Below are 23,196 nucleotides of genomic sequence, written 5' to 3'. Positions count from 1 at the left end.
AAAATGCAGATGGGGTCCAAGTTTTCATCGAAACCATCAGACGACGTTTGTGAGAGGTGAATTTAGGTTCTAGACGTCCATTAAGAGGAGTTCCATTAACACATGAGCATAAGCGTCAAAGACTGGAATGGGCAAGGCAACATATCAATTGGAACGATCATTGGCGTAGTGTCCTTCTCATTGATGAATCCAGATATGGACGATTTTCAGATTTTCGAAGAATAAGGGTATGGACAATCCCACGCATACCCCGTAATCGTCGCTATGTCCAAAAAGTCCAATCATTCCGAGGGGGTAGTGTTATGGTATGGGCAGGGATATGTTTCAACGGGCGCACAGATCTACACATTTATCCTGGGAATATGACCGCCTTACACTATAGGAAGCATGTCATTGACAATGTTGTGCCAAATTTTCACGCTGCTATTGGTGAAACTTCAATTTCTAGACGATAACGCTAGACCGCACCGCGCAGCCATAGTTGAGAATACGCGCGAAGAGCTTGGTATTCCACATTTACCAATACCTCCACACCCACCAGATTTGAATTGCATAGAACATGCATGGGATATGCTCCAAAGAAGATTAGATAATCATCAACCTACCCCAGAATCCTTAAATGATCTGAGAGAGCTTCTGCCCCGTTTATGGAAACAAATTCCTCAAAAAATGTTCAAAAACCTCGTGTGTAGTATGCAAAGAAGATGTCAAGCTGTTATTGATGCCCGTGGAGGCCATACATTGTATTGATACTCTTAAAATGCATGAATTCTCTGATAATAAAATTTCGTTATTTTACTCAATTTTTCTTAACCAACCTTTATACGCTGCAGGCCTACAGGCTAAAATTAATTTCATTTCCTGCAACTTGAAATCATATTAATATGAATTTTCATCACAAAAATCTCATTTAAACTATATTTTTTTGCAATTTAAGTCAATATCCCTAACTCATGTAGAGCAGTTTATTTTGTGAAACACGTTGGAAAACACTTTTTTCTTAACTGGTTGCACAAATAACTATTGTACGCTTGTAGAATATCTCCTGTTGAACTACAGCTTCGTTTTGCATTAGCATGACTTAATCGACACAATACATTCCAACATCCGTCAACTAACTATAGAGAATGTTCTGTTGGTTAGCAGAAGTATTGGTCTAAACCAATGTCCATATTAAATTGATGACTCTCCGATCTGAAATTACCACCGACACCGAATCAATCAAATGAAACCACTTCTATTTGATGTGCCTACTCTACACCCTTGATATTCGATGTACCCTATTGATTTCGATAAATAACTGGTCATGACATTGAAATGAGAGCCATTTCCTTTGGAAATTCAAGTTCATAGAAACGATGCATGAGCGTGAAACACGATATTATCCATTATTGCCTCTTTATTCATAACATAACATAGAGAAGCAACATAAATTTCACACATAAAAGTACTACCAGATCATTTAATTTCCTCTATGTCATAGATATCTCAACATGTTAAAACAATTCGAGAAAGTCACTAACTAGAGATTATCCATGCTTGTTTCGTTCTAATGCAAAAGAAAAATTAACATCTTAACATTAAACTCATTGATTTTCCGGGTTCGAAACCCTGTAGCTTCGTATTTATAAGAAATAAAAATAATCAACCCATGAGAAGAATTCGAAGTGGTTTTGATTACCTACTCTAATAAAGGTTTAGAATTATGTAACAAAACTTTCCTTGACCAACGTCAACAAACACACATCCTAAAAGGCTTTTATCACTCCAAATACTTGCCGAACCTTAGACCTCCATTTCAAAGCACTAATTCTACACGTGCACGCTTCATTGCTAAACTTTGTACAACCTCAAAGGGAAAGATCCTGAACTTTCCGGAAGTGAAATCCTCCAAGATACTAAATATTCTACCAAGACATACTTCCGTTTCCTTCCACTTGGATTTTTTCCGCTTCAAAAGTTCTTTTGAAATGACTTCTACGATATGATCAAAAAGTTCCAATGGATAATTTATATTGACTTGATGCGAACGGTTTGTTAGAAATGAATAAGTCAACACTAAATTGATTTGTTTTATTATTATTGATTCCAAATTTCTGGACTTTGTATGTATCTCAGAATAATGAACATAGATAGAGGAAGCATATGTCATTTTCAGTGAGCAAATTGTGTCCCCAACATGAACTATCAAATTTGACATGAAGCGCGCTGAAATGAAAACATATTAGTGATACGAAATTTCACTCAATTCGCGAATTTCTCCACAAAAAACTCACTTCTTATGTCCCATAGTGAATAAAAGTTTCATATCAACTCAAAATATATTGAAATAAAACCTAAATATATCGGAAATTCAGAAGACAAACTTCAAGCGCTCCAAACGACGTGGAACAATCGATGACACTAGGAGAGCAAAAGTTGCCAAACTTTGGATTTCAGCAGGTAGATACAGAAAACAATAAATATTCTGCTTATTATAAATTCGACAATTAGGAAAAATATCGGATCATTGGACATTGGACAGAGTAATGAGCATGGATCAAACTCCTAACTTCATTAGTTCTTCGAATTCAAACCCTGCAGCGTGATATTGAGTGGTCGTTCCCCAAACAAATCGGTCCATAATTTCGTCACGATGTCTGTACATTTCCCTACTGATTCAGTAAAGAGAATTAAATAGGGAGCTTATAGGAAGTGGGTAGGAACCTTGCAAAAAGTTAGAGAAAGCCGTCAACTCTGTATCCTTTAGTTTTGGTATTATTGCCTTCGAGTTCCTAATCTTGACACCCCCGTGTTTGCATAAATGCACAGAGAAATTTCCACCTACCTGTTCGCATTGAGAGTAAAAAGTTCAAAACTGAATAAAAAACATCAGAAATGAAGATGAGCGTCTTATAATCATATTCTATGCCATTAAGAGAAATTATGAACCATAGCGAAAAATATTCAGAGTTTCCTAGAAGAAAATTGAGTACGTGTCTGCTGAAATGAAAGGTTAGAATTCCTTCAAACACCTTAATCACTGCATCCCACACATGCACGCTTCATTGATGATTTTTATCCTATCTCAAGAAGGAAAACTTTCCGGAAGCGAAATACCCTGAGGAACTAAATAATAGTCCCAGCCATACTTCCGTCTCCTTTAACTAAGTTTATCTTACAAACTTTATCAATGAAAACTCTATTCGAGTTGACTCCTACGATGTAATCGAAAACGTTCAATCGGTAATTTAAATTCGTTTGATCCTGACGGTTTGTTCTGAAATAAGACGTCAATTGTGAATTTTATTATTGCCTTTGAGTTTCTAAGCTTGGAACCCCTGTTTTATCTCCAAGTCGAACGTGTTGAAATTTTATCGAACCGTTGAAAATTTCCATTTGCATATCCTTCACGCTGTTCAGGTAAGTTACCTGGCTTCAGTGCGGTTTCGTTTGACCTAGTTAAAAGCGTTTTGTGTCCAAACGGAGAGAGGTCATGTTGGATATCAACAAAATAGTACACTCCAAAACTGATTTCAAACTACATTGGACGAAGTAATGAGCATGGATCAAACTCCTTACTTCATTAGTTTCCGGTAACTTCGAATCCAAACCCTGCAGCGTGATATTGAGTGGTCGTTCCCCAAACAAATCGTTCCATAATTTCATCACGATGTCTGTACATTTCCCTACTGATTCAGTAAAGAGGATTAAATAGGGAGCTTATAGGAAGTAGGTAGGAACCTTACAAAAAAGTTAGAGAGAGCCGTCAACTCTGCTTCCTTTAGTTTTGGTATTATTGCCTTCGAGTTCCTAATCTTGACACCCACGTGTTTGCATAAATGCACAGAGAAATTTTCACCCACCTGTTCACATTGAGAGTTTAAAGTTCAAAACTAAATAAAAAACATCAGATATGAAGATGAGAGCCTTAACTTATATTCTATGCCATCAAGAGAAATTATGAACCATAGCGAAAAATATTCAGAGTTTCCTAGAGGAAAATTGAGTACGTGTCTGCTGAAATGAAAGGTTAGAATTCCTTCAAACACCTTAATCACTGCATCCCACACATACACGCTTCATTGATAATTTTTGTCCTATCTCAAGAAGGAAAACTTTCCGGAAGCGAAATACCCTGAGGAACTAAATAATAGTCCCAGCCATACTTCCGTCTCCTTTAACCAAGTTTATCTTACAAACTTTATCAATGAAAACTCTATTCGAGTTGACTCCTACGATGTAATCGAAAACGTTCAATTGGTAATTTAAATTCGTTTGATCCTGATGGTTTGTTCTGAAATAAGACGTCAATTGTGAATTTTATTAATGCCTTTGAGTTTCTAAGCTTGGAACCCCTGTTTTATCTCCAAGTCGAACGTATTGAAATTTTATCGAACCGTTGAAAATTTCCATTTGCATATCCTTCACGCTGTTCAGGTAAGTTAACTGGCTTCAGTGCGGTTTCGTTTGACCTAGTTAAAAGCGCTTTGTGCCCAAATGTAGAGAGGTCATGATGGACAACAACAAAATAGTACACTCCAAAACTGATTTCAAACTACATTTGACGAAGTAATGAGCATGGATCAAACTCCTAACTTCATTAGTTTGGGGTAACTTCGAATTCAAACCCTGCAGCGCGATATTGAGTGGTCGTTCCTCAAACAAATCGGTCCATAATTTCGTCACGATGTCTGTGAATTTCCCTAGTGATTTAGTGGAGAAGATTAAATTGGGAGCTTAGAGGAAGTACGAACCTGTCAAACAAGTTTAAGCAAGCCTCAATGTAATCACGCGTAATGTTGAAGCTTTTTAATCATCTGAAACAATAATTCTCTTGAGGAAAAACTATATTTCTTCGAAGAGAAATGATTCGCCGACACCTCATTTCGAAATTAAAATCTGCATTTGCGAATGCACTCCCACTAATGATTTTTACGGAATTGGAAGATATTTAGAATTGAAAATTATAGTGAAGCTCTTATAATCTATACTGAAAGTTTCAAATCTCTGTTTCTTCTCATTTCCTTAATCATTTTCTGGAGCCTTCTTTTTGACAAAAAAAATTCAAATTATTCTGTTACAGTGCTTCTATTACAGTGCTTCGTTTATATATATATATATATATGTTTATCAATAGGTCGCTGTAGCGGTAGTCGAAATAAATAGATCGTAGATGTCATACAATAAGCTTAGGTATTTGTTAACATAACGCCATCGAAATATTAGTCGATTTGTGCCTGCATCATGGAGTTATTCTCGATAAAACATCTCAGCTTACGAGCCAAATTCTCGTCATATGCGGGAGGTTTTAATTTTCTGCTTTAATATGGAGAAAGCTGAGGCTCATCGAATGTTCTCAAGTACCTATGGTGAGACCGCTATTAGTAAAATAACGTATCGGGAGTGTTTTCAACGCTTCAAGAACGGTAATTTTTACGTCGAAGACCAACATGCAGAATTGGAGGCATGACTTGATTAAGACTCGTGTCAAACGCAACCATAATTGACAGGATCTTCGGTAGTGACGCAAAAAGCCATATCAAAAAACCTGAAAGTCATGGGAATGATTCAGAAACAAGGAAATTGGGTGCTTTACGAGTTGAAACCGAGAGATATTGAACGACGTTTGAATGTGAACAGCTACTTGCAAGGCAGAGACGGATGGGATTTCTGCATCGCATTGTGACTGGATACGAATAATGGGTTGATCACGATAATGCCAAGCGCAGAAAAACATGGGGATATCCCGACCATGCTTCCACTTCGACGGCGAAACCGAATATTCACGGTTCCAAGGTCATGCTCAATATCTGATGGGACTCTCTCGACGTAATGTATTATGAGTTGATAAAACCGATTGAAACAATCACAGAGATCGTTATCGAACGCAATTGATGCCTTTGAGCCGAGCATTGAAAGACAAACGGCCGCAATACAACGAGAGACATGATGAAGTGATTTTACAGCATGACAATGCTCGACACCATGTTGCGAAAGTGGTCAAGACATACTTGGAGACGTTGAAATGGTCCTACCCCACCCGACATATTCTCCAGACGTTGGTCCCCCGGACTATCACTCGTTTCGTTCAATGGCACACGGCACATGACCAGTTTTTTCAACGCGAGATTCGTACGCTGCCCGAAAGATGGTAGAAAGTAGTGGTCAGCGATGGACAATACTTTGAATCATAAATGTATAACCAGTTTTCTACAATAAAGCCTCTCATTTCGGAAAAAAACGGTGAAAACAAAGTTGTACGCCTATGTACATTGACCAAGTTTGATTCAAATTTTGGATTATTTTCACCAGAAAAGGATACGATATGTATAAGAAAAGCAAAATTATGCTGTATTAGATGTTGAATAAGAATTAGTCCGTACTTTGTGTCTTTGTGAAGGATCTTAGAAAATAATTTATTTTTAAAAGATCTATACAAGTATACAAGTTGAATATATAATGAAATAAAGAGGGGCTATTTTAATAATAATCCTCTACCTGATTACCTGATCACAAATATTTCAAAAATTTTTCGGCTAGTATGTCAATTATGCAGAATAGAAAAATGTTTAATATACGCACCTACATTCCCTCAACTGAATACCAAAAAGAAGCCCGCTCCAAAAGTTGGTCGAAAATCTTGTGTCCTGAAGTTGTCACAACTATCATCTATGTAGTAAATATTTCTATTTTATTAGCTACCTTTTTTATGAATTCCTATACCATTGTGATACAGTTTTTTGCTATTTTTAAAAGAAAACTAAACAAAGTAATTAAAGACCAATCCGGCAGCATAACTACTTTTCAGTATCGTAATGAGTTCATTACAGTTCTAAAAACAGTGCTGTAATGAACTCATTACAGCATTGTTTTCAGTTATATTTTTCGTTTTGTGGTTGTCTACACAGACGTCAGACTTCCAATTCAATCAAAATTCAACACACGTCAATTATTGTCAATATAATATAATTTGGATTTAGTGAAATGATTTGCGACATTATTCACAATTTCTCCTAATTCTGTTGGTATTAAATCGATTTCGTCAGACATAATTCGTGAATTCAATGGATAATTATAAATTATTTCAAAATTCAAAACATACGATTCAAATTGAAATTTCATAATCTGTCAATTTTCGTAACAGTCACACCAACTGCCAAGATACAATACAAATGTTACTAGGATGTATGATCTGAATTTTTCATCGAATTTCGACAATATTTTACAAAACTAGACTGAAATAGAGAAAATATCGTCTAATACTCATTGTAGAAGGCAATTCCAACACTCATGCGTTCCAAAACTCGCTCTTTCGTCGCTCGTTTTCCAATTTCGCATTCGTGTTGGAATAGGAGCCCATTCTGCAACTTGTTTTAGAATATAGGTACCTACTATTTTTTAAAATGCTCACTATTCAGTAGGTTGATGTCGTAGCCAAGCGCTAGTGGTATAGTCCAAAAAGTAGAACTCTAAAGTTTTGAAGGAAATTTATTATATTCTCTAAAATTTTGTTCAGTGGGCATTATGTTTTGGAAAATTGAGGATCATGCATTTACCGATGAGGTCTACTTTTCGGGTGGATGTTCGCAATCCCTTCAATTTACAAATTTTTCGCTACGCCACTAGAACAAATTGAACCAAGCTTTCCCATCAACAAAACCATTCACACATCAAACCTCACCTGAATAATTCAGGTCTTTTGATCTCCTCTTTCGAAAGTTATTGCCATATTTCCAAGAACAACAGTACAAAACAGATAGCATAGCATAACATCAAATTCCCACAAGACCTGTAACGATCACAAAACTCTGTCCAATTTCCACCTAAATTTCAGCATCAGCGGGAATATCAATCCAGTTCGAATTATCCGCGTTTGCTGCGAGATATATGAGGCCCCATTTCAATGGAAAGTTGATTGAAACAGGTCGGGGTTACTGTGCCAAACGAAATGAATCGGTCTGTGATTTGATGGATTGTGAGTTGGAAAAATCGATAGGGCATTTCTTGATTGGAATTTACGACTCCAATAATCCGATTGAATTTCTCTAATCCCATCCTGAACAAGAATTGATGAGCTCTGGGAAATTAAATGCTATTAAAACCTCGGATCGGGTCACAAAAACTTTCGATATTTTGCGACAACTGGGAGATTTCTGATGCCTTCGGGAATTGGAAAAATAAATAAAGTGACAGAAAAAGAGGAAACCGCTGACGTGAAGTCAGGTATACAATATATTGCAATTACTGGATGTTCGTAACAACCACATTTATGGAATTTTGTAATGTAATTGAAAATGTATTTTGATCGACCACCAAATTCCCATTTTATAATTTCAATTTACTAGGAATCTACTTTATTTTCAACCCAAATTGTCCTACTACGCATCCCACGTTCGGAAAGCGACTACTTTGACTATAAAGATGCATCCGTAAGTGTGACCATCCCCACTTCACCATTGAAAGAAATCACTAGTATATTCGATATCGTAAATGTTTTGATTGTTGTATTGTGCCATTGGGCTATGACTATTCTTTCTTTCTGAATATATTTTCCCAATCTGTATATATGAGATGAGATTAATGAATCACTCCACACCATATCCTTTTTCATGATCAATTTGCTCAGTTGCGGCTGTATATTCTCAATAATCTCACGAATTCAATCTTTGAGGTCTTGAATCGATTGTGGAGCAGTGGCATCGACCTCATATCTCACGTATCCCCAACGAAAAAAGTTTAAAGGTCATGAAACACAAGATTTCGGTGGCCAATTGTTATCTCCGGTTCGAGAAATAAAAAGACCAGAATACTTTTCTTGCAAAATTGCGATAGTTTCGTTGCTCGTGTGGCACGTAGCTCCATCTTGTTTGAAATAAACGTCGTCAACATCAATATCTTTCAATTCCGGCCTTAAAGCTTATTAATCTCATAGCTCGGTAGCCACATTTTCGACTAAGTTTAAGGTCCAATCACACTATCAGTGCAAACACCTCACCAAACAGTGATATACGTTGGGGATGGAGACTCTTTTCAACAATCATTCTTGAATTTTTCGACAATTTGCTCATGAACATAGCTGCCGAGGTGAAAATGGGCCTCATCACTGAAGATGATATTTCATTATTGCCGGCCGTGAAGATATTCCACAACGAACCAGAAATGCTTCAGTTTTGCAAACTGTGACTGCAAAATTTTCACCATTTTCGAAGTGAATTACAACAATTTTAGTGCGTTATTGAAGCATATATCGTTCCATTTTTCATCAATGGCGTTGTTTTTACTTGTCAAATGTCAAAATATGGCAGCTTCAAGAGTGATAGCTAGTCATCTAACAGCGGGCTATGCAGAATGAAACCTTTGTAAAAACCCTTTATATCGACCTGAACCAACAACTTCTCTTCCGGTAAGTACAAAAATATTTGGGATTGCATAAACAACATACAATTCCTGCCAAGAATGTGTAGAATCAGTGCTTCAGTTTCAAGCTACTTGGCTTGACCTGATTTTAAGTCAATCTCAAGTCAAGTAGTATTTTTTCAATCTCAAGTCAAGTACTTGAATCATATCAAGCTACTTGATTTTCAGCAGATTTATTGTGTATTGTCACATCAATAAAAAAATGATTAAATGAGAAGGAACCGAACATATCTACTTTTCTGGAATAGAAACATGAATAAAATCACTATAAATCACAACAAGATAGAAAATAATAAAAAAATACAGTATCTTTATATTGAGAAACCTCCAGGTTTTGTTTGATTTTATAATTTTCCATCCAGGATTTAAAACACATGAGGCATCTTATAGATTCGTCGCCTATCCTATTGCGGGTTTTTGTAACTGTAAGAGCAGCTCTGAAAAATTGTCTTTCAACAGGAGCTGCAGATGTTGGCGTTGATGAAAAATCCTTGGCCATTTTGGCTAAGTTTGGAAAGATATTTCTAAAACTACCAAAATCTACCAATAGATTTCATAGAAATGTGAGAAAACTACTAATAAACTCACACTGGCGAATGTTTCAGTCTCTCGGCGCTCGAGGACTCCCCTTATTTAGTCTAAGCGTCTAAGATTACAGAAATATATGCCGTGCGATGCGTGTCCATTAATTTGCATATCAAGCTCAAGTAATATCAAGTAACTTGATTTCAAGTCAAACAATAAATATCTAAAATCAAGTAAAGTCAACCTCAAGTATGTAATTTTTCACGAGCTTGATTTTCAAGTCAAATAGTTAGTTAAAATGTCAAGCTACTTGGCTTGATGAATCCCTAGTAATAACAGAATAACCCCCTCCTGATTTGTACAACCCTTCCACTAAAATAAAAGGAGAAGTAGGTACGATATATTTTAATGAGCTCACCAGATGGGAGGTCAAACTTCTTGCTAGACCTTTATTTTTCAAATTATTCTGATATCGATTCATTCGTCTCTAAGTAAAGAGGCAATTACTGTGCAATTAACAATTTATTTAAATTAGCATATTGCAGATTAAATTGAATGTACGAGTGGAAGAAGTATCATAATTTCCATTTAAGCATCTCCAATTTTCCTCTGCGGCTCCTTGCTACCGTTGAGACGTTTATTCAAATGTATACCTAAAACATGCGACCCTCTGTAGAGCCTGATATCCTGAAATTTATCTCCAACACTATGAAAGAAAAATTCAGGAAAGGAGTGAATATTTCACGTTGAGAGATAATTTGCATAAAATTGTCAGTTCTCCTCGATTACTCCTATTTTCTTTGTTGTTGAATTTTTCAAAGGAAGGTCTTAGAAAGGAATTCTTTAATCTTGCTGTATTTCGACATGGTCCCTAATTTGAATAGAGAGTAAGAAACATTGCATCTTGGTTTGTTTGTGATATTAAAAAATTCGAAGGAAGTATATGGTTGCTATAAAAATTTTCAGGATGAGTGTCATTAGGTTTTTCATAGGAAATCATCACATCATTCAACGTTTTTCAATAGTATTCATTATAAGATTTCTCATTGGTTTTGTTCGCTATCATTTCGTCATAATGTCTGTCATTTTTTAATTTTGGACCAAGAATGGTGTCAAACGATAATATTCGACTCATATATGTTGTTGGGGTTCTTTAAAAATGGTATGTGAATCGGAATTTTGTGTTCCTATTAATTTCGAAAATGCAGGTTCGATTGAGATTTGCAATTGGATTGAAAATGACGATTTAAAGTACGAGACTTTAAATAGTCATTTAGTGAATTAATCTGAGTTGAGCTCAATCTAATATTGTTTGCCTACTCAGAATGCGTATAACTTTAGAAAATTAAGCAAAATATTGAAAAAAATTAACGAATAATTCCGTAACGATAGATCAAGTCCTTTTGATATTTTGCAAGTAAATATAAAATGACAATTTAGAGCTTTATGTAAAATTTCGTGTAGACTGCAGCATCAGAAAGATCAAAATAGGAAAATTCAACCATACCGTCGATGGAAATTCATTATCAAATAAAATAAAATAATCCCCACAAATAGTTTAATGTTAACCATAATTTATTTCGTCAACTACACAGTTTTTCAGGTTAGGTTACTAAAAGCACTAACTTGAAATCATGAGCTTTTCAGCGCTCATTCATAATGCGCAAATTACAGAACTGTATAAGCACTAGCGCAGCTAGGGGGGCTTTGTGGCTCAGCCCCACCTTCAGCAACATTTATTACTTCGATCGGCAATTTCAATATAGAAAAAATTTCTTGGGGGTTGCTTCTCAAAGATTACCTACCAAAAAATTCAAATTTTTGTAGTTGAACACAATTATAAAAGAAATGTTATCACTTCTTTGAATCATGGTTGGAAATGTCTTACAAAGCAACTTCCTAAAACCGACGAATGCTGGGAGTGCTCCTTCATAAAAAAATATGCAATTGTGCTACTCGGAATATGTTCCGAAGCAATAGAACATCTGGCTTCAAAACTTCCGATTGAATAACAGATTTCTCAAACATCAATATGTGTTATCATATTCCAAGTGTTTGATTGATTGGAGTAATGACTCTTTGATTCCAAAAAATTGACAACATTATATGAAATGGAGACAGAAATAGCCAACGAAATAACCCTTGAATGTGAATTCAAAATGGGGAAGAAGGAATTATTGATGATTCCCTAATCAAAACTTAGAGTAATATCGGTTCTTTCTAAATATCATGTGCAGTTATTTCCTAGCATGTCTATATTACGCAAAATATTTTGTACGTTACCAGTATCGACGACCATGCCGGAAGGAACTTATTCTACCCTCAAGGGACTGAAAACGTATTTAAAAAGAACAATGGGAAATGATAAATTGACTGGGCTCGCTCTGTTGGATATTTTTTATGATTTTGAATTCGATATTGAGAATGTGTTTCTATTATCTTTAGTATTTATTTCCTTCTATTCCATCTCCGAATGAATTCTCTATATTCAATTTTTTAAAACAACCTACAGCCAATAGTTGAGGACCACTGGTAATTTAGAACAATGTAAAAAAAACTGTGGTCTTGTACTACACTTTTTCGTTTCTTGTAGTTTTGTGTGGATTTGAGGAGATTATCTAAAAAAGAATGAAGAGCACAAACGTGAAGTCAGAGGGGCTTTTAAGTACTCGTTCATTCATCTACCATTTGCATCCTTGGAGACTACAAAACTATATATAGGGCTATAGGCATACAGGATGTTTCCATATCAGACATGAATCTTGAAGAATATGTTAGTATCACTCATCTGCTGTCGATTGAGCCTTATTTATTGATAACCGAACAACAGTTTCCGAGATATTTGAGTTCTTGTGTTTTTAAAAAAATTTCTTACCTCACTTCATTTTTCGTCAATGTTATCTACGTTTACCAAGTCTGATTCAAATTTTGAATTATTCTCATCAGCAAAGGATATTTAGCGAGTCGCGAGAACGACTCGCTAAAGATATGATATGTATGAAGGTAGATGCTGAATGAGAATTAGTATGATTTGAAAGTTGGTATATGAAGAAAAGAATATTGAATCACTGATATAAATTTGCCTGCAATTTCGAATTCCACAATTCATGTATTACAAAATCATTTAAAAAACTTGCCAAATTCCTTCTTCATTTCCTAAAAAAGTTTTCATTAGAATGCAGTCACTAATTTTGTTTCAGCAGATTTTGATTTGAAAAGGAAAATAATCAAAGAAAGGAAATTAATGGATTAAAAATTTTTAATTGCAATTTAACTCAAAATTTAAGTAGAAAATGTATTAATAAATTATGTCCCAAATGACCTCCACCATTCCTTATTTGAGCATGTGCGCTCTTTCTTATTCTTTAAGTTTTTACTTCCACCTGAAATTTACTTTCAATATTCTCGCTGCTTCGTCTAGTCTAACGATGTTAGATCTACTCTTCTCGCTGGCCACGAAAATAATCCAAAATTATAATCAAATTTGGTCAACGTAAAAAAATTGACGAAAAATGAAGTAAGGTGAGAAATTTTTTTAAAAACACAAGAAGTCAAATATCTCGGAAACTGAAGATTTTTGGTTATCAATAAATAAGGCTCAATCGACAGCAAATGGGTAATACTAACACGTCCTCCAAGGCTCACGTCTAATTTGGAAACACCCGGTATAAGCGGTTTTCAAGAGTGTAATGAAAGACGAGCACCCAAAAGTTCCTTATTTCACATCAGTGTTTTCCTAAATTTTTTCATAACACTCCCCACACGATCTACAAAAGTCACGAGCCGCCTCTGTTTCAGGGGTCCCCCGAGCAACAAACTCGGAGAAAGACAATGACGGATGGCCCTAATTCCCTCAAGTCACTCAACCCAACACCAAAACCCCAAACATCCCCTCCTTTATACGTGAAAACATAAGAGACAACACAAAAACCCCGGAAATGACAGGCGAAACTCACGTTCGAGATGGCGTTGCAAATCCTCAGGATCTTCCCGTTGGACGAAGCCGGAAGTCCTGCTGAACATTCGGGCGAGCGGGATCCGTTAAGAAAACACAGCAGGACGCGAATTCTGCCAGTGCGAAACACTTGTTGAGACTCGGGTGGTCGGGTAGCAACTGCTGCTGCAGGACGGCAGGACAGCAGGAAGAGTGCTGGAACTGTGAGAGGAGCGCGGTAGAGAGAACGGGATCTCACGGGACGCTGCGATATATTTCTGATGGAAAGTGTCGATTTAATCGGGAATGTATGGGGAACGAACGCGATCAGAGATCGATTTTGGGGAGAAGTGGCGGGAATAGTGGGAGATTAACAATGATGGTAGAATGCTGCGATAAAAGTAATGACATATTTTGCGCGCTTGTGCTTTGGAACTGGGTCGAAACTTGTCGAAAAAGAATTCGTGGAAAGCCTGCTTTGACATATTTTCAGTTTTTGAGCGCTTGTTAGCCGAACAAAGAATACCGCACACTTTATTAGAGAAAGTGGTGCCCTGTCAAATTGACTGAATTGCTGATAGATTATAGTTTCAGAGTAATGAACATAGATAGGGGGAGCATATGACATTTTCTGTAGGCAAATTTTGTCCCCAACATGAACTATCAAATTTGACATGAAGCGCGCGGAAATGATACGATATTTCACTCAATTCGCGAGTTTCTCCACAAAGAACGCACTTCTTATGTCCCATAGTGAATCAACGTTTCATATCAACTCAAAATACATATATTGAGATGAATACCTAAATATATCAGAAATTCAGAAAACATACTTCAAGAGCTCCAAATGACGTGAAACAAGGGATGACACTAGGAGAGCAATAGTTGGCAAACCTTGGATTTCAGCAGGTAGATATAGAAAATAATAGATATTCTGTATACTATAAATTCGACAATTAGAAAAAATATCGGATTCCAAATATTCAAATATGCATATTTAATAGAGAATAATACAAATAAATATATTCCATTCAATATAATATACATTCATAATTATATAGTAAAATTGTGGATTTGAAAATATATCACAATCCGACAACGTAATCTAACCATGTTGGGGACATGTTAAAATTGCGTATACTCTCTCTATATCTATGTTTATTACTTTATGGTTAAAGTCAAAGTAATCCCAAACAAAATGTTCAACGGGCACAAGTTTTTCTATAGGCTAGTTTTTACGCTAGAGGTAACTGAAAACTTTCATTTGTTCTCCATTGTTAAACAATACAGAAGGTTATCCTGGATAACCATCACTATTCTGAGTAATCAAGATCTGAACATCAATATGAGATACTATTAAAAGCATTGTTGTTTGGTGTTTTTACATTTGGTCGATTATACAGTATGTTCCTGCTATTTACAATTTTTATAGATCAGTTATTCGAAAATGGTCATAATCACAAATCGCCTAAGCGATCTAGAATAAAAAAATGTTTATGAATCCTATTCTACACCTAACTTTTCTACATCACATTCGAAAAAATATACGGGATGTTGCTTTTTAAAGAAAACGAAAGTTATATTCGAAATGTTCCGTACTGAAAAATGTTTTTTCTCCGATTGACAGCAAATATTAATTTTGCAGGCACTTATCAATCAGCAAAGTATTACTTTTCTTGCCTAGGCAGCAAAATGATTATTCTCAATGGGAATGAAACATTCGACATTTTCTGACAATCAATATTTTTTTCCACCTCTCTTATTTCTGGAAGAATACTTCTTCTGAGTCGCTATCACTGTTCATTATATAAATATATTCGATACTTTCCCAAAAAATTTGTCCAAAATTCGAGTACAATATAGAAAATATGAATAGAGAACTGACGTTAATTCAGGAACTTTCGAGTGCTCATTCATTAATGTGCAATTGCACCCTTGAATTTACCTATAAACAGTTGAATACACATATGAATAAAAGAGCGCTCTTTTATTTCTTACAAAGTATAGAGAATGTTGAACGGGATTTGAATATGAACAACAATCAGAATATGATTGGTGTATTTCACAGGGTTTTTATAATTAATTGTAATGACAGCATATATGATGAAATTTCTAAATTGACAATCATAAATTGTGGATTATCAATTCTCCATCAAATTTGATGAACTATATATTCCCACTAACTACTTAATAATACGCACATTGTGATTATTTTCATTTCATTATAAATGGATATACAACAATAACATCTGAAGAAGTTACAATGTGACGAAACGCGTTATGTACCTAGACATTTAGATTTCTTCGGCATGTGTAGCCTTCTTGAGATTTAACTCGAACACTCGCTCGAATGTTCAGTGAAGATTCAAGTTTAATGACTGAATGAACAATGCTTAACATGGGAATGTGCTCAATGTCAGTTCATAATTAAACCTGGAAGGAATGGGAAAATAAGGGAGATGAAACCCTTGTTCATTCACCGTTTTAGGAACAATTTCCATATTTATTCCATGAAAGACGCTCTCCAATTTGCTATTCCATGCTGGAGTCTTAGCAGTCCATCGTAGAAGCTTTCTTGATAAGGATTTATATCGATTCTTGATGATTCGTTGAAACATTCATTCAATGAGTTTTATGGGTGACTTAATGATATTATCTTCATGAATTTTGGCAAGGGTATTCCAGTAATTCATTCAACATATTCAAACTGAAATTCAAACTGAATTTCAACCTAATCGGATCTGTTGTAAATGTTGGGTAACTTTTTTTAGATTATTGCTTGAAGTTTTTTCGGTTCTAGTATATCAATCAAAATGGAATTCCGCACGAAGCTTGAAAGTGATATTTCACATTCAAATGCAACAATTCATTCCGATCAAATCTGCAGTTCCAAAACCATCAGGAAAACAATAATTTCCAACTTGACCGTCGTACAGAGCTTTGAACCTGCCCTGAAAATATCGAGTTACTAAGTTATTCTAACTAGATTTAACTAGATTTATTTCATGAATTAGTACAAAATATCAGTACAACAAAATTAATACACATTGAAAATGTCAAAAAACTTATTATTATGTTATTCTGTTCGAATGTTATCGTGTTTACGATTAGTATCACAGTATACTAACTGTTATAGTGATGAAATGATAGAGATCACTTCGGCGAACTCATATGATGAAATCTTATGTATCGCCTGATAGGAAACTAGTACCATATTGGACTCTTCAGCTTTGTCAAGGTAGTCACATGATGAAATTTCATGCATGGCAGCAACCTATATTTCATAAGGTTCAATTGTCTTTTGAATTATCAACCAATTCCTGTCCTCAACGGATAACAGCATTGCATTTTTAAATTCTAATGATAAATAAAACCTAATGATTTTGTCGACTTACAACATAAAATCGAAATACCACATAATACATAAATGGGGACTGGATTCAGGTGAGATGGGTAGCTGATGGATGGGATAGCTCAGAGACTACAAACGTTCTGAGTATACAGGGTGTCCCAAAATTAGTGGTCAATATTTCAAATAATTTTTTTTTAATATTTCTCCACAGAGCAACAGCCCTTCAAATATATAACCCTTGAGATGAATTTTATTTTTTTTTATCGAGAGTTGGTGTTTTTAAATGGGACATAGTGAAATATTTGAAACAGTAACTTATTAATCTATGAGCTGCTTTCTGATATCTTATCATTTCTAAAAAAAAAAATCGGGGTTCCTTGAAGATTTTTTCCCTAAATCTCATCGTTCTCGAGATGCTTTCAGTGAGCATCGAATTTGGGACACCCTATACAATATTAATTTGATGTTTCAATATGCCTCTTGTTAATAGCAACAATAACATAGGTTGAATTAACATATTGTTGGATTAGAAATGGAAGTATTTTCCCATTCAGACTATATTTTTGTTGAAGATCCTTTTGTGAGGTTTCTATTTCTTAATTTCAGTAAACTTTTGGATTCGCTATAACTATCTGAAATCAACTTCCAAATTGAAAGTTAGATCAAAGTTTTAAGCATTCTGTTGCCACACATTTCTAACATGTAGAACTTGAGAATTCACACAGGAAGGTAACTGACGATGCATATTATATAGGTCTCTTAGGTCAAAACTTGCTGAAACTATCTTAGATTAATTGGATTTTGTGCTGAAATCTCTAGCAACATACTAGCGGTCGAGTGTATTCATGATCATTTATTCAAGAAGTCGTAAATCAATGACTTGATGTCTGAATAATTATGTAGCTTTAAACTAATTTGGAACTTGTATTCTACGACCTCAAGTCGTTCAAGTTTTCTTTGAACGAGGAGTTCTCACAATTTTTCATGGTGTGCCCTCTCTCAGGGGATTGCGATATTTCATCTGGGTACCAATAATGGAACTATAATGTATGGTAACTCAGTGGTTTCTGCCATATATTCCTCTTATCTCCATTGCGAAGATTGGTGGCTTTGCCGTAGAACGATTGAGTTTATGTCCCAAGTGCTGGCGTTCTTCCGAGAATTGCTAAGGTTTTGGGCTTGCAATATTCTAGCCTTATTCTTTTTTTAGTGCCTCTTCTAGTGAAGATTGGCGACAACCATGCCAAATCGTCCCTATTTTGGATGATGTTAACCTACTTTTAGACATTCAACCCTGCGTGGTCTCTTATATTCTTCATCCAGGAATGTTCCCTCCTTCCTGGTCCTCGTTTCACCTATATGATGGTATTTATGATCAATTGGAGCAATCCATTAAAGGTCGAACTTTCACCAGAGGTCCATGATTTTCACATTCGAGTGCCGGGCTGTTTCACATGCTTTGAAGCATTCTTGTTTGACTTGTTAGTGACTGTGACTGGTTTAGGGGGTTCAAACCTCCCCAAAATGTGAAGATGTCATCAAAAGAAATGAGCTGTCGACTAACCTTCGCTAATGCGCAGTCGATAATCTGAATCTTGAAACACCGCTTAGTGTTTGAATCTATTATTTCCTGCAGACCTTAAATGGCGGATGGATGGAGTTGTCGTCACTGTGGTATATACAGTCACTGTACACAAATCAAGGCGATACGGCACCACTTGGGACTTGGGACATAAACCCAAACATTCTTCGGTAAAATCCACATTCCACTCGCTTCACTATGGAGTTGTAAGGTATATATGGCAGGGGCCACTGTGTTGCTATACAGATGATTCCATCAATGGTCACGGAATGGAATATCACTATCCACTACTATAAAAATCAGTTGAAATCGTCTTAATAGTATGGGCTGATTTTCGTGAAAAAAAAATTAAAAATACTACTATTTGTGGGGAATTTTATTGAAAATCTGACAACATTTGAAAATCATTCTGGAGAAAATAATTAATTTAATTTAATACATATACAATGTTCTACAGGTTTAAACCCAACTACAGAACAAGGAGCATAAGAAAAATAATATTACATATTCTGAGAAAAAAAAATAACAAAAAATGCTCAGTCAGTCAAAATAATGAGATCTGATATTTGAAATTCTAATCTCCTGTGAATGATCCCAATCCTCATTGATCATGGTACCCAGGTAGGAGAACTGTGTTACCCTCTCTATAGGTTTATTATTAATTATCAGGTTGTACCTCCCACCTGTTTCCTTACTAATCACCATGAACTTAGTTTTGTTGATGTTAATTTTTAAGCCGTATTGATTGCTAACGTCATTTATCCGGTTGATTAGCTGCTGCAAGCTGTTCATGTTGTCAGCAAATATCACAGTATCGTCTGCATATCGAATGTTGTTCAATCGTTCCCCGTTCAGAAGGATTCCCATGTCGGCACTATCAAAGGCTTCTTTGAAAACTTCTTCTGAGTAGAGATTGAATATGAGCGGTGAAAGGATGCAGCCTTGTCTAACGCCTCGAAGAATATTGAGTTCGTTGGTTTGTTCCTCCACATTGATCTTTACCGTCGCTGTTTGGTTCCAGTAAAGGTTCCTGATAATTCTTAGATCTTTGTCATCCATTCCTGTGTTTCTCAGAACTTCCATCATCTTCTCATGCTGCACCCTGTCGAACGCTTTCTCATAATCGATAAAACAAGCGAATATATTACAATTCATATCTCTACAGCGTTGGAACAATAGAGAAGGCAAGGGCCGCGTTCAATCAGATGGCTAAGGTATTTAAGAGTCATAGTCTAAACATAGGCATTAAAATCAGACTACTCCGATGCTACATCTTCTCAATTCTTTTTTACGGAATGGAATCATGGACACTAACAGAAGCAACGGAGAGAAGACTCGAGGCTTTCGAAATGTGGCTCTATAGGCGGATATTGAGAATCTCATGGATGGATAAAGTGACCAACAAATCAGTACTGGAACGAATGAACAAAAGCCTGGAAGTAATGAACACCATCAAGAAAAGAAAACTGGAATACCTAGGACATATTATGAGAAATGATAATAAATATGGCCTCTTAAAATCCGTTCTCCAAGGGAAAGTCTATGGTAAGAGAGGACCAGGAAGAAGACGTATATCATGGCTTAAAAATTTAAGGACATGGTTCTCGAAAACTACTACCGAGTTATTCAGAGCGGCCGTGAATAAAGTTATCATATCCAGGATGATCGCCAATATTCGGAACGAATAGGCACCCGAAGAAGAAGAAGAAGATATTTGAAATGGAACCTGTTGAAATGTTGAAAATAGCATTGCATGTATGTTATTCAACTACTCTTCGCTAGATTGTCGGCAGTAAATTTTATATATCGGCAAATGAGTCGATGACTGACTGCCAGACTTGCAATTCAACTTAGGGTCAAACTGAATTTCGACAATCCCTCCAACAAGAGGCCTTTCTAAATGCTCAATCCCTGGTGATTTATGCAGAATATTCAAGGACAACAATTTTTCTGTATTTTCCCATATGTTTTCCCTTTTAGATAGCGTACGAAAACACCCTTAGAGCTACCATCTGGTGCAAACTGAACCAAACGCTAACTTGGTTATCAGATGACAGATGTCGCTCTATACTTCTACTTGTTCCATCTCTAGGTAAATTATAGAACTTATTTTAACAGGAAGATTTATTCAGTTTGCACTACAGCATATAAACTTTGGTTTATATTAAAGCCAATTCTGCTTAAATTAATTGTATTCATTTATTATATTTCTGTAATATAACAATTATTGAAATAAATCTATATCAAAAATTATTCAAACCTAACCTCAAATTAACATTCCACTTTCCACTAATTTTTCCACTTACTCGTGCTCTTGCTACTTCCACAGACTACAGTTCAACTAATAAACTGCTGCCACTTCAGAATCATAATGGGGAAATATTTGAAACTTTCATACGACATAAGTTCACATGAGGTACTTACAACTATGATTTTTATAATTGCAATAATGGAATATGACATGTTTTATTTTTTAGATACCTACAACCAAAGTTCCTGAATTCCAATACCGAGTTACTCCTTTTCCAGCTTCGGACTTGATTAACATTTCAATTTGTAACTGTGAATTAATTACAAATGAAAAAAATAGAAAGGTTTATTATTTGAAATTTTCTAGAGAGGTAAGTGAATAGTTCAGAAAAATTGAATTTCAAAAGTTCACGTGCTATTAAGTTTGTTTCAGAACATAAATTTTCACTATGAGCCAGGATATACAATAGGAATACTTCCAAGTAACAGCATCGAACTGGTGAACAGAATTCTTATACGTTTGGGTTTGGAGGATGTTGCAGATCAGTGTTACAAGTTGAGTTTAGATGAAAGTGCCACTAAAAAATTGATTCCAAAACATTTACCTGTTTATGGTACCTTAAGGAATCTTTTATTACACAATGTTGATCTGACCAGTGCTCCCAAGAAGGTATATTACTCTTCTTTTCCTTTATTTAGTCAGATGCTGATATTTTGATTTCTTATAGTTATTTCTCAAGAGTTTATTGGAGTATACAACTGATGAAAAAGAATGTGATACACTGTTGTTCCTATGCTCTCCAAAAGGTTCAATAGAGTATCAAACTCTGATATCGTCATACACCAAAAGAAGTGTTTTAGGACTCCTAGAGATGTTCCCATCATGTCAACCTCCAATTGAAGTTCTTCTCAAACACTTACCACCTTTATTACCTAGGGCATACTCCATATCTTCCTCACCATTGAATGAAGAATATTTAAGTATAACATTCAACGTTGATACATTCCCTGATAACCAAAGAGGTTTATGTACAAGTTGGCTAGAAAGATGCATCCATGAATATGAAAAGACTAAGCATGTTGAAGTGCCAATATATCTTAGAAATCCATCATCTTTTGTTTTGCCTGAGGATAATTCTGTGCCTATTATTTTGATAGGTACAGGAACAGGAATTTCACCTTTCAGGGGATTTTTAGAACACAGGCATCTTAATATAGCTGGTGGGGCATCCTATGGTAAATCTTGGTTATTCTATGGTTGTAGAGATTCTAACAGAAACTACCTATTCAAAAGTGATTTGAAAGAATATTTAGCATCTGGAGCATTGTCTAGGTTGTGTGAGTCTTTTTCAAGAGAATCGGAGACAAATAAGTATGTCCAACATGAAATTGAAAAATATACTGAGGAGTTAGGTACTTGGATTGTGAAAGATAATGCAATAGTGTATGTTTGTGGTGACTTTCTAAGAATATTGCCTGCTGTTAAAGAAGCAGTCTTGAAAGTTCTGGTGGAATCGCAAGATTTTCCAGAAAATGATGCACAATTATATCTGAAAGAAATGGAGGAAAAGGGAAGATATATTGTAGATAATTGGAATTGAAACTTGTATATAATATTTTTATGGAATAAAACAGACTAAATCATCCTACAATAATTCATTTTTCAATCAACTTATACACATATGTGGTTCTCTAATTTTAGTAAGGCTTAATTATTTAGAAGGCCTTTTTAGAAATTTAAATTTTAATGTAACAAGATATCAATCCATCTGATTGGTTCAATTAAAATCGTCCATATCTCTCCCAGAATGAATTGCGTCATATTTTATTTTTTTAACCTATTCAAAAAACATCAGGAAACTTGTTTGTCAAAAAGCAATCTAGATACTTAAAAGACAATAAATACGAATTCCTGAATATTTTAAATGTTGATGAACTCCACGAAATTAATGAAAACGAAACTGCAAATTTTCGTATGTGGGAACGTAATGACATCTGGTTCAGGGACATGTAACAATAATCCTATTGCTTTTCATGAATTCATTAAAGTTTTCTACCATTATGTGGCAACTCGGGAATGCCGATACTTCCCATTTCTTCCGTAAATTGCGCTATTTAATGATATGGCGAAAATCAAGTGAATTATTGGCAATC

At 35.3% G+C, this 23,196-nt stretch overlaps 1 protein-coding gene across 1 annotated transcript; it reads left to right on the top strand.

Moving 5' to 3' along the window:
* The first annotated feature begins 20,913 nt into the window (after positions 1 to 20,913).
* On the top strand, positions 20,914 to 22,688 carry LOC123680058 (methionine synthase reductase-like). The gene is made up of 4 exons (XM_045617721.1): positions 20,914 to 21,208; positions 21,270 to 21,413; positions 21,476 to 21,712; positions 21,771 to 22,688. The coding sequence occupies exons 1-4, from the start codon at positions 21,164 to 21,166 to the stop codon at positions 22,641 to 22,643; spliced, it is 1,299 nt and encodes a 432-aa protein (XP_045473677.1). The 5' UTR covers positions 20,914 to 21,163; the 3' UTR covers positions 22,644 to 22,688.
* Positions 22,689 to 23,196: the final 508 nt, after the last annotated feature.

The sequence above is a fragment of the Harmonia axyridis genome, chromosome 1 (assembly GCF_914767665.1).
Source record: "Harmonia axyridis chromosome 1, icHarAxyr1.1, whole genome shotgun sequence".
Classification (NCBI taxonomy): Eukaryota; Metazoa; Arthropoda; class Insecta; order Coleoptera; family Coccinellidae; genus Harmonia; species Harmonia axyridis.
Note: the sequence above shows the minus strand (reverse complement) of the source record. Positions and strands in the feature narration are given on the sequence as shown.

Coding starts and splice junctions, on each gene's coding strand:
- LOC123680058 (XM_045617721.1), top strand. CDS start 21,164: ATGGGGAAATATTTGAAACTTTCATACGACATAAGTTCACATGAG. Junction 21,209..21,269: donor ACGACATAAGTTCACATGAG/GTACTTACAACT, acceptor TTTATTTTTTAG/ATACCTACAACCAAAGTTCC. Junction 21,713..21,770: donor TGACCAGTGCTCCCAAGAAG/GTATATTACTCT, acceptor GATTTCTTATAG/TTATTTCTCAAGAGTTTATT.